General features: G+C 44.5%; 1 protein-coding gene across 1 annotated transcript; it reads right to left on the reverse strand.

Moving 5' to 3' along the window:
• Window positions 1–3,494: 3,494 nt before the first annotated feature.
• On the reverse strand, window positions 3,495–13,229 carry LEPROTL1 (leptin receptor overlapping transcript like 1). The gene is made up of 4 exons (XM_044278576.1): window positions 13,083–13,229; window positions 8,540–8,615; window positions 6,051–6,237; window positions 3,495–4,053 (listed from the first exon to the last, which is right to left on the reverse strand). The coding sequence occupies exons 1-4, from the start codon at window positions 13,096–13,098 to the stop codon at window positions 3,937–3,939; spliced, it is 396 nt and encodes a 131-aa protein (XP_044134511.1). The 5' UTR covers window positions 13,099–13,229; the 3' UTR covers window positions 3,495–3,936.

Below are 13,229 nucleotides of genomic sequence, written 5' to 3' on the forward strand. Positions count from 1 at the left end.
GTACTGCAATTATTTCCAGCCACGAGCCATTCAGCCTAGCCCTGAGAATGCGTCTGAACATTTATTTCAGCAGGAAAGACTAGAAGAACTTTGGCTACAAGGCTGTGCTGTGGAAACAAACTAAAATCATTAGTGTTGAAACCACAAACAAAAAAAATAGAACTGTACAGAGCACGTACAACACCCATTATCTGTAATCCTGGAGGAGGAGGGTCGTCACTGACTCCTCTCCAATTGTTACAGTCATTTACAGTTTAGGCTACTTTCACACTCGCGTTTTGGCTTTCCGTTTGCAAGATCCGGTTAGGCGGTCCAAAACGGATCAGTTTTGCCCTAATGCATTCTGAATGGAAAAGGATCCGCTCAGAATGCATCAGTTTACCTCCGTTCAGTCTCCATTCTGCTCTGGAGGCAGACACCAAAACGCTGCCTGCGCTTTGCTGTCCTCTTGACGAAACTGAGCCAAACTGATCCGTCCTGGCACACAATGTAAGTCAATGGGAAGGATCAGTTTTCTCTGATCAAGAAAACAGATCCGTCTCCCATTGACTTTCAATGGAGTTCATGACGGATGCGTCTTGGCTATGTTACAGATAATACAACCGGATCCGTTCATGATGGATGCATGTGGTTGTATTGTAACTGATCCATTTTTGCAGATCCATGACTGATCCGCCCAAAACGTGAGTGCGAAAGAAGCCTACGGCTGTGTTCACATGTCTGTTATTTCCATCAGTTATTGTGAGCCAAAACCAGGTGCAGGTCAAAAACAGAACAGGAGCAGATCTTTCCAATAAACGGTCACTTCTGCAACACTGCACAGCAGCAATGCCTAGCATTTCCTTATACAAGACATGGAAGTTGTGACTGCACATTTAGATGAATTCAGAGTTTAGGTTTAATAGCCTTTATACACTGGGATTGATTTACCATACTGTTTGTCATGCTACGATTCTCTCCACGTACATTTGTATCTACCATACTGGAAGAGTACGCTCCTGTTTCCATAGATTTTTTTCAGAGCGGTAACATTATATAATATCCCCCTGAATTCAGAATTTTGTCCTGTATGGCTATACACATCTGAAGGTCTATCTATTAAGTCAGTCATTTTTGCAATACCATTGGAAGCGGTGGACAAAGCTCACACGGCGGTGGGTAAAGGGCGTCCTTTGCAACATCAAATCCACCATGTGATAGCATCTTCGATATGGCTCTAGTGGTTAGCAGGGCATTATTAATAATTAAAGATACTACTGTATTTTAGTCAGTGACTTTGAGCTGATACTATACATATATACACACACACAGGAATAAAGGCCTTCTTAATACCATTACTACAATCTACTAAAGTAATGGGATATAGCTAAAATATTCTACGACTTTAGGACAGATGTGTGGGGTCCGTCCTCTGGGACTCTCCCAAAAGCAGAGAATGAAGAGGCTGCTGCGCCGACTCAGCCCTTCATTGCCTCACATCTCAGCCTTTCATTGTGCGGGAAACCACAGCATAGTCCCACTCAAGTGAATGGGGCCACCAGAGGTTGGACCACCATCGATTATAAAGTGATGGGATACAATGGTGATATCACTTTACAAAGAATTCCCTTTAGGCCGAAATTACTAACATTACTTACACTGCCTAAACTACCAGTCATCTTGCAGAGAATGGATTCACATTGTCAAAACACAGTGCTGTGGGCCCATCTGGGACACTGATAATATAGCGCTAAGATATACCATCAATGGGACCCAGTCTTACCACCAGAACAGGACACCCAAAAGTGAAAGTAGTTGCGCATGCGCAGTCATCCTCCATTTGCCTATTCAGAGACATGAAAATAGGCAGTCCCATAGCGGAGAATGGAGAGGTGGCCACACTTGCATGGTGTAATCTCCATTCACTGGTTTGGGACATCCAGAAAACAGCAGAGCATGGTCACTTGGCTATTGCCCAACCCACAGCTATGTTCAGCGTGCTCTCCTTTGCTTTGGGGGCCCCTTTCTCTAGATAACAGCAGGTCTCAGAGGTGGGACCCACACCTATCCGATATTGACGTGATATCCTAGCAATATACCATCAGCATCCTAGATGGGCCAAGACCTTTAAAATAAAGACAGCAAATCGTACAGATGCCATTGACCCAGAGTAACCAAGTGAATCTGAAGCATCAGATAATCTAGTGGAATTGGCAACAGCTAAAAGATCTAAATCCTGATGATTATGGTACACGCAAATAAATATTTGTACGTAAAATATCTCCAGATGTGTCCTTCCTTACTATAATCTCTGTGGCTCAAGATATCCCAAGATGAGTGCTAGAAGATGACCAGCTTCAAAAAATAAAACTCTTGTGTGATGAACAACTTCAAAAGACTAATGTTAACATTTCCCACCAAGCTAATCACTCATAGCGGGATATCTTAAGCCGAGGGAAATGGGTCTACAGTCCACATGTTGCAGGCATTCCATCTTTTATAGGATGATCCGTGAGCTTTCCTCATCCATATGTCCATTCCGCAAAACTATAGAACATGTCCTAAACTTGTCTGCAAATGGTGGACCACGGATTCTGTGAATTCAAAAATGCAGATGCAACACGACCGCTATCTGTATCTGTGGTTGTGTGCATAAGACCTTATTCAAATCCCTCATTTGCTGGCTTCACAGAATTAGCATATGGATGCATGTGGTAATATGTGTGAAAAATCAGCCCTGGAGTTGATGATCCACCCAGGAATAGAATAGCTCCATTCCCCTTCTCGGCTTTGTGGAGGGGGGAAGCAGATCTGGGCACAGGTCTTGCCCACAAACCCTCAACCAAGTAAGGCTACTTTCACACTAGCGTTCGGGGCTCCGCTTGTGAGTTCCGTTTAAAGGCTCTCACAAGCGGCCCCGAACGGATCTGTCCAGCCCTAATGCATTCTGAGTGGATGCGGATCCGCTCAGAATGCATCAGTCTGGCTCCGTCTGTCCTCCGCTCCGCTCAGCAGGCGGACACCTGAACGCTGCTTGCAGCGTTCGGGTGTCCGCCTGGCTGTGCGGAGGCAAACGGATCCGTCCAGACTTACAATGGAAGTCAATGGGGACGGATCCGTTTGAATTTAACACTATATGGCTCAATTTTCAAACGGATCCGTCCCCCATTGACTTTCAATGTAAAGTCAAAACGGATCTGTTTGCATTACCATGAAGAAAAAGAAAAAAGAAAAAAAAATTTTTTTTTTTTTTCTTCATGGTAATGCAAACGGATCCGTTCTGAACGGATCTAAGCGTTTGCATTATAGGTGCGGATCTGTCTGTGCAGACACCAGACGGATCCGCTCCGAACGCAAGTGTGAAAGTAGCCTATGAGAATGGATTTTGTGTATTATTGGTAGTACCTACACTGGTATTTTGGCCTTAAGTTAGGCCAACGGAAAAGGAAATTACCAGTAGTTAATTAATTTCATTAGCAGTTGTCATAAATATAAAAAACGAATAAGACAATTTATACAGTAAAAGTCCAATCTTAAAATAAATAAGCACAAATACAACGCACATATTGGTCATAAGGATTGGTAGAACAAAAATATATCTACATATAACACCCCAAATAAAAAGTGCATTGTCTATGGCATTTTTCTTTTTAAACTACTTGATACGTTGAACAAGGAATGGAGGGAAAAGGGGTTCCAGTAGCCAAAGGATAAAATATAAAAAAGGTGTAACATAAAGCTACTGAGAGGGTATGAAAAATAACTGAACATATGAAGGAAGCTCAAAATTCCTGGTAAGCCATTCTATTCTGCATGTCCATGGCAAAAGCGCGATTAAGCAATGAGAAGACTCCACATGCTGATGCCAGTTTGTGCTTAGTCCTTTCACTGGCTGAATGGATGCTCGCTGGAGTCAGGACCATGGCCGTTTGGAGAGTCCAGTTCTGCCATTATACTTCACCACTGCTGCCAACTGAAATCATCGTTGTTACCGAACACTAGGAAGAAGCCTAAAATGGTAGAAAAGATGACTGTGTTTCCGGTCAGGACGAGCGCGCATGCTCCCCAGTGAATCTGCAAACAGGAGGAAACAGAACAAACAGTGGTGAAAAGTCTACAGGGAAAAACATGTACAGCGGACACACACTGCATGCAGCTAAACCGCGAGTAGAGCTGCGGCACTTCAAACCGGACCGTCAACCGTGGATTTCTGCTGCGGATCTTGTAACAGACCTTTCACATAGCCACAGTGTTTCATGCAGTCTTTTGAGCCAAAGCAAGAAGTGGATTCCTAAATGCTTTTTTGTCTTTGGTTAAAAGAAAACAGAGACCTTTATCCAAAAATGCCACCGCAAAGGCTTTTCTAGCGGATTCTTGGCGCGGACGGCCCTGCCGAAACACACACGCGGCAATGTCCTTTCTGCCTCCTATACATCTCAATTGGAGGCAGTGCTGATGATTGGAGCGGTGTCTTATAGCAGTGGCCACATCCCTTCTCAGAACGGCCGCAGGTTTAAGACGTAACTCTGTGATCCTCAGCGCTGCCTCCCACTGAGATGTAAGGGAGGCAGTGAGGCCGCGCTCGCAGGCGCCAAAATGCCAATGGAAAAGCAGTCGTGTGAACAGCTCCGATGGGTGTCTGCACATCATGACTGAAGTAAAACACTGACCAAATACTGATCATGTGAAACTAATACAATGCGTGGAGCACTCTTGTCCACTATGGGGGCCTGGTTCAGAGATAGCTGTGGGCCCAGCTGTGGGATATCCTAGCGATATGCCCCCAACGTGTGAGGTATGTCAGTATGATACGTTAAAGGGCTATTCCAGCAGAATAAAAATATTAAATAAAAATAATAAATCAGTGGCAGTGACCTCAGAGGGGTATTCTTCAAAGCAGAGATCAAAATACCCATCTCATATGGTGGCCAGAGGTTACACAAAATAATCCTGCGGCCAGTGCTACACAGCTTTTATAACTATGCTGCTTCCTTAACCAAACATGACAGGTCTTTCGATATCTCAGCCATGGATGGTCAAGACTGGATTCACCGTTTAAAAACATACGAATGGATGTTCACCCTCACAGTTCTCAGCTGCTCGCCATTCCAACCCCGGTTCGACAAGCCCGATATGGCAGGAAAGGGGAGCTCAGCTAACTACTGGCTGGCTGAGGTCAATGCTAAGGCCGCTGAGAGGCCCTTTCCTGCCATCACCTTCAGGTCGAGCCAATACAGGAAGTGGAGAATAGCGCGGGATCGGTGAAGGTGAAAATCCATTCTTTTATGGCTTCAAGCCCCTCTGCCACCAATTTTTATTCCAACGGAAAAGGTTTTTAAAAGGGGCTGTCTTACTATTACATGTCATTCATTGAACAGATCATAGAAAATTAAAGCGACACTGACAGGCCCAATAAGCATGTTTTATAACCTGATAGAATAGTCAGGGGGGCAGTGTATCAGTTCACTTGCGCCCAGCCAGCCTCGCCCCAACCGCCGCCCAGCTTATCAATATTCACTTCGCTGGGCGCGGCTGGCTGGGCGCAAGTGAACTGAAACGCCGCCCCTTGGGCAGAAAGAAGACGATTTTATCAGGTTATAAAACATGAGTTTACTGTATTTATAAGGTGGACAGGGGGTATACTTATATGTTTTTATTACACATTAGAAGACCTGTGCAGTCATATATATAGCTAAATATGCTTATTAGGCCTGTCAGTGTCCCTTTAAGCATATTTAGGGTGTTATGATATTTCCTTTCATAGTATAGCGCCACCTGGTGTTCAAAGTGTACAGCAATGAGCACACTGCTATACAATTTGAACACCAGGAGGGTAATCTTTTTTTAAACAGCATATTAATAGCGGAGTCTTCATTTTGTGTACTGGTGGGACAACCTCTAAACAAGTTCTGTCTCACTTCTGCCGACAGGCACCAATAAAGGAAAATTTTATGTAAAAGTGTGACAGATGAGTGATAAAGGAAAAAAAAAAAGTGTAGAACTGGCAGGGATCGCACTTGTTACATTCTGGAGGATGTTAGCAGTTTGTTAAATTTGTTCAAAGTACTTACCAACGCTGCTCTGGCAAAGACGATAGGCAGTCCGAAGGCGGACACCACAATGCCAGTTGTGAGAAAGATGGCCAGCTCCTTGCAGGCGTTGCTTGCAGCGTCTGTGTCGTTTACTACTCGTCTTGCTATGCTGTATGGAATCGGTGCCAGGACGTAGAAAAACAGTACAAACAGCGGCAAATACTGACTGTTCAAAAGAGGAGGGGCAAAAACACAAGACAACCTTGAGAACGGCATCTTTCCAAGACTACAAACTTCGCTCCTCCATTCAGGCTTTCACATATGTATGACACAGGGGCCTGATTTCTATGAACAGTTTTCAGGGTTGTACACGACTAGAAAAACATGGCTACCTCCTTTCAGGAACAGTGCCACTCCTGTCCACATGTTGTGGTACTGATTGTACGCAGCCATGTTTTTGTAATCATGGACAAGCCCTTTAAAGGGATTCTGTCAGGTAGTTTGAGCATATATATATATATATATATATATATATATATATATATATATATATATATATATATATATATATATATATATATATATATATATATATATATACATACACACACACACTTTTCTCATAGCAGAGTGCTTTTATTGAATAAAAAAACGATTTTATACATATGTAAATAAGCCAAGTAAGGAGTCCAAGGGGCTGTTACCAACGGTTCGGGAGCCAAGCCCACGCCCACTGTGAAGGAGCTCAGCACCACCCGCATACTCCGAATATCCTCCTTGCTCACACGACGTCACAATGTTAAAGAGCTATAATCTCAAGCATGCACGAGTATGCCCGCATGCGAGTGCCGGGGTGGTGCACAGGGAAGGAACACCATTCCGGCACTCACATGCAGGCATACTCGCGCATGCGCAAGATTACAGCAGTTCAACTCTGTGACGTCGGGGGAGCAAGGAGGATATTCAGAGGATGCGGGGCTGTGCTGGGCTCCTTCACAGTGGGCGTGGCTGGGCTCCCAAACCGTTGGAAACAGCACCGTGGGCCCCTTACTTGCCTCATTTACATATGTAGAACAGTTTTTTTTTTTTTTTTATTATTCGATAAAAACACTTCACTATAAGAAAAGTATATTGTGGACATGCTAGTGGCGATCTAGCAGTGCATGTCCACAGCTCTATATGCTCAAACTACCTGACAGAATCCCTTTAAAGCAGTGGTTCCCAACCGCCAGGCCGCGGCCCAGAACCTGGAGGATTGTTTGCCGGGCCGCAGAGGAGTGGAGACGCCAGGCGCATGAACGTCCGATGTGCACATCAGTGGCCAGAGTCAGTGGAGAAGGAGGGAGGGACGGAGAATCCCTCCCTCCCGTGACGCGGCCGCCTCAGATCCCAATAAAATTAGCGGGCTCTGATGCTGCCCGCACCACTGCCACCAATGAATGGGTGGCTAATATTAAAGTAGGAGGAGGGACGGGGGAGGGTTTACCGCTGCGCCATCTCAGCTCTTGTGCTCGGTGAATGGGAGCAGCGGCATATTCCTCCTCCTCCTGGGTCCTGTGTTCTCCAGTCCCCAGCCATTAGTGCTCTGAAAAGCAGCCGGCGCAGGTACACGGCCCACACACTGCAAGATTATTAGCCTGCCTAAAAAATAATAATAATCAAGGCAGGCAAAAAAAATGCATCAGGCAGCCAGCAAGATTTGGGGTTAATGTGACTCATTAACCATACATTAAGATGGGGTCACCTATTATTAATCTGAAATATATATAAAAGACTGGGCACACCTAGGCTAAATCGGTCACTAAATTTAATAGAGTTAAGTACAATACTATAAATCCAAGGGACATATGGTTAAAAATACATCAGACAATCCTGGAGAAAAAAATAATAATACAGACCATCCAGAAGGCATACACACAGCAATGAAATTGAACAATTGAGAGAGAATAGTACCTATAAATAAAATGCCTCGATTGATAAAATAGATAATTAGGGATGGACTCCCAGTTAATAAGTTGAATAGCAGCATGATTCAAATGTAGCAGCGGTGCTGGCAACAATAGTATCTAGGTGACTTAAGTTCCTATGGTTACTCCAATTGACAGCGGAAAGCCGAATCAGCAACAAAGTTTTCCATATCCCCGCGATATGCCGCACTAATAGTAAGGATTTCATCCCACCCCAAGAGCTTTATTCACATCTATACTGCTCAGTACTTCTGTGTAATCCACTATATGCTGCTTCTGAGTGAGTGAGATACAGGGAGCAGAATTTGCTGTCTCAATGTGTTGTCAATGTGCAGACAAATTGGCTGGGACTGTCTCTGAAAACCAGGGACAGTCGCTTGGCAACTCTGAGAAATGAGATTTCCCCTCTGCTGGAATCTATACCCTAGTTTATCATGGTCTCACAGCCTTTCTTCTATCGGCAAAGGAAGACATTATGTATAAAAAGTATGTATTAGCTTCCTTCTTTCACCAATCACAATACATATTTTGCAAGGGGCAAAAATGAGCAAGTCCACTTACCTATATTGAGGCAGTGCACATCCCAGCATCAAAAACATCAGTCCGACGGCTCCTCCAAACGAGAGGCTGATCAGAGCTAGAAAACACAATCCTTGGAAATTAATCTCAAAGACTCAGTCACAGGCGGGGCAGGCATCTCACAACAGCTATGTGAGATTATATAAAGCATATCCCCCTGGGATGGTGAGAAGAAGGGCAAGTTGGACTTTTCCATTCAGTTAATTCTTCCATAAGACAGAAAACACACAACTCTCATAGTGTTAGTATAAGACCCCTCCTCATCACACACAGACGGAGGGTTCCTACCACAGTTCTCTCTGGGAGATTCCATAGCTGGAAAGACTTTTGTAAGACTCGGATGAAGCTGGTGGTCCTGGGGTTTTCTAGTGTTCTGAGACATCAGCGGATGAGCCTGACGCCAGTCAGCAGGCAGTCATCTGACCACCGTAATCCCTTAAGGCACTTTAAGCCTTCTTTCATGCCCGCTCCTTGTAGAATGTGACAGAATCTAGTGAACACTTAGCTTCTGCAAATGTTACATGGGTGGAGCGCTGTGTACCAGGACAGTCAGCAACGTACATTTCTTAGCAATGAATGAAGTAAAATAGTGTACATTCCCTATATATGAAGCAAATTCATAAAGTGGGTCCACATAATAAGAAAACTCTCCTAGTTCCAGAAAAGAGGGGAGAAAAGAGGGGAGAAAAGAGGGGAGAAAAAAAAGAGGGGAGAAAAAAAAGAGGGGAGAAAAAAAAGAGGGGAGAAAAAAAAGAGGGGAGAAAAAAAAGGAGGGGAGAAAAAAAGGAGTGGAGAAAAAACTGTGTCCCAGTGTTGCAGAGTGCATTGTCTACTGCTTTCCAAGCAGCGCAGATTCCCTCAGGCCTGTGCAGTCTCTCCTGCCCTGGGCGCTTGCATGGTGGATCTTCTTCTGCTCTCCAATCAGTGCCAAGTCTGGGAGACACTATACAGACATGAGAGGACAGGTCTCGTGATTGCTCAGTGGAAATAGGCTGTTTGTAGAGACGCAGTAGTGCACTGTGCAAGCGCTGAAATTGGGACACAGCGCAGGCATACGACGACTGAGCTAGACCATTAGTGTAGCCCTATCAATCCAGGGGAAGGGACTAAATCTCAGGGAGAGTAACAGTCGGGTGCTCCGAGGGCTCTGGCCCGGCCTTTTGGTGCTTCTGTCAATTGTCTGTTACCTGCTGTATATGGTCACATTATCCCCCATTGTGCTCTTTTTTTTGTACAAGTTGTAGTAGGTTGGGGAATGAGGTTCGGTTTTTGGGTTATTGTAGGCTCTTTCTGGTGTAGCAGTGCTCAGGGTATATAAATGATATATTTTTTTTTATAGAGATATTTATTTACCGATCACTATATATAATATATACCATCTATATATATGGAGATATATATTTACCGATCTATATCTCTATATACATTTATATAGATTGTATATATTATAGTGATATAGATCAGTAAATAAATATCTCTATAAAAAATATATACAGAACAGACCAAAAGTTTGGACACACCTTCTCATTCAAAGAGTTTTCTTTATTTTCATGACTATGAAAATTGTAGATTCACACTGAAGGCATCAAAACTATGAATTAACACATGTGGAGTTATATACATAACGAAAAAGTGTGAAACAACTGAAAATATGTCATATTCTAGGTTCTTCAAAGTAGCCACCTTTTGCTTTGATTACTGCTTTGCACACTCTTGGCATTCTCTTGATGAGCTTCAAGAGGTAGTCACTTGAAATGGTTTTCACTTCACAGGTGTGCCCTGTCAGGTTTAATAAGTGGGATTTCTTGCCTTATAGATGGGGTTGGGACCATCAGTTGCGTTGTGGAGAAGTCAGGTGGATACACAGCTGATAGTCCTACTGAATAGACTGTTAGAATTTGTATTATGGCAAGAAAAAGCAGCTAAGTAAAGAAAAACAAGTGGCCATTATTACTTTAAGAAATGAAGGTCAGTCAGTCAGCCGAAAAATTGGGAAAACCTTGAAAGTGTCCCCAAGTGCAGTCACAAAAACCATCAAGCGCTACAAAGATACTGGCTCACATGCGGACCGCCCCAGGAAAGGAAGCCCAAGAGTCACCTCTGCTGCGGAGGATAAGTTCATCCGAGTCACCAGCCTCAGAAATCGCAGGTTAACAGCAGCTCAGATTAGAGACCAGGTCAATGCCACACAGAGTTCTAGCAGCAGACACATCTCTAGAACAACTGTTAAGAGGAGACTGTGTGAATCAGGCCTTCATGGTAGAATATCTGCTAGGAAACCACTGCTAAGGACAGGCAACAAGCAGAAGAGACTTGTTTGGGCTAAAGAACACAAGGAATGGACATTAGACCAGTGGAAATCTGTGCTTTGGTCTGATGAGTCCAAATTTGAGATCTTTGGTTCCAACCACCGTGTCTTTGTGCGACGCAGAAAAGGTGAACGGATGGACTCTACATGCCTGGTTCCCACCGTGAAGCATGGAGGAGGAGGTGTGATGGTGTGGGGGTGCTTTGCTGGTGACACTGTTGGGGATTTATTCAAAATTGAAGGCATACTGAACCAGCATGGCTACCACAGCATCTTGCAGCGGCATGCTATTCCATCCGGTTTGCATTTAGTTGGACCATCATTTATTTTTCAACAGGACAATGACCCCAAACACACCTCCAGGCTGTGTAAGGGCTATTTGACCATGAAGGAGAGTGATGGGGTGCTGCGCCAGATGACCTGGCCTCCACAGTCACCGGACCTGAACCCAATCGAGATGGTTTGGGATGAGCTGGACCGCAGAGTGAAGGCAAAAGGGCCAACAAGTGCTAAGCATCTCTGGGAACTCCTTCAAGACTGTTGGAAGACCATTTCAGGTGACTACCTCTTGAAGCTCATCAAGAGAATGCCAAGAGTGTGCAAAGCAGTAATCAAAGCAAAAGGTGGCTACTTTGAAGAACCTAGAATATGACATATTTTCTGTTTCACACTTTTTTGTTATGTATATAATTCCACATGTGTTAATTTATAGTTTTGATGCCTTCAGTGTGAATCTACAATTTTCATAGTCATGAAAATAAAGAAAACTCTTTGAATAAGGTGTGTCCAGACTTGGTCTGTACTGTATATAAAAAATAAATAAAAATTGCAGGATGGAAAAACGTCGTACACTGCACTTTCCCATCCTGCAGATATTTATTTTTTTACACAATGGAACTCCATTGTGCTAGATATCACAGTATGGCATCTGTTGTGTATGTTGATCGTATGAAAAAAGCCCTCCCTTACGTACCCAATCAGCACTTCCATTAGTTTCATTGCTCTGCTCCATTAGATGAGAACAACATATATAATAGCGCTGGTGTGAATGGGGCCCAAGAAGCGGGTATGCAGGGAACCATTACTTTACCACTTGGCTATTATAGCCTGTCTGTATTCACTACATACTGCACCACATGCGTTATGTGTATGATGTATGTAATGCAGATCTTCTGCCTGTGTAAGCTAGGAGATGATCATGTGACTGTTTGCATGCAAGGTTAGGTTGTGCAGAGCAAGCGCTGCAGTGCAGGGGGCGGGGAAGGGCAGATTATTCACGCCCACAAATATTCCTGAGGGGGAGCTCAGGCGTTATTGTTACACGCCCCCACAGCATGTACACAGCAATAACAGAACCATGCAAAGGTGTAAGTGTGGGGTTTTTCAATAAATAAAGCTTAACCAATGTATATAGAAGCCCTGAGGAGTTTTTTTCCCCATTACTTGGATAACCCCTTTAAGCCCAATTTGTGGCCGTCGTCTGTCACACAGTGTGATGGAAAAGAAATGGCATCCCTCATGTCCATGGGCCTTCCCTGCATCCCAATCCATCGGTGCGGAGACACGACACTGCACATGTATTACATAGAGCAGAAGATGTGTGTATGTCAGGCAGTGTCACACGTCTGATCAGCCGTTATGTGGAATTCCAGAACCAGCGCCCACATACCTGAAAAATACAGGACCACTGGTCGAATCAGAGGCGTACTGACCCGGATATAATAGCCATGTTCCGAATAGATCACTGAATAGAATGCAAGATGTGCATAGACTGACACACAGACCATAGCACGAGCTGAAAACTGTCAGGATACCAATCCTAGAAACCCTGCAGCTTCCTACACTTTATGCCTCATTCACACGTCAGTGTTTGGTCAGTGATTTTGAGCCAAAACCAGGTGCGGCTCTAAACACAGAACAGGAGCAGATCTTTCCCTTATGTCTGTGGAGGCTCCAATCCTGGTTTTGGCTCACAATCACTGATGGAAATCACTGGCCAAACACTGACGTGTGAATGGGGCTTTATACAGCTGCACAGGGGTCACCCGGAATAGCAGAACCGCCCAGTCCCGCTGTAATATGTCAGTGCTGTGCAAAGACTGAGCTGTGGCGGTCCTGACATGCAGGGGTCTGGGAAAGCTGGGTGCAGGGGACACTTGTACGTCCTGGGGCATGCACAGTCTTATAACGCCTTCAGTCAGACAGGGAGAGCATTACCTTTAATTCCCGCCATTGCAGTTAAGGTGCCCGGTGACCTCTCAGCTCCGCACTGACTCCTGGACACACCGGCCAATAGGCCAGCTGATACACCGCAAATACAGCCCTACACACCGCGAGACCACTCCACTTCCGCCGGAAGTATGC

Source organism: Bufo gargarizans, chromosome 1 (assembly GCF_014858855.1).
Source record: "Bufo gargarizans isolate SCDJY-AF-19 chromosome 1, ASM1485885v1, whole genome shotgun sequence".
Lineage (NCBI taxonomy): Eukaryota > Metazoa > Chordata > Amphibia > Anura > Bufonidae > Bufo > Bufo gargarizans.

Coding starts and splice junctions, on each gene's coding strand:
- LEPROTL1 (XM_044278576.1), bottom strand. Junction 6,238..8,539: donor TGTGCACTGCCTCAATATAG/GTAAGTGGACTT, acceptor TCTTTTGAACAG/TCAGTATTTGCCGCTGTTTG. Junction 4,054..6,050: donor TCTTTGCCAGAGCAGCGTTG/GTAAGTACTTTG, acceptor TCCTGTTTGCAG/ATTCACTGGGGAGCATGCGC.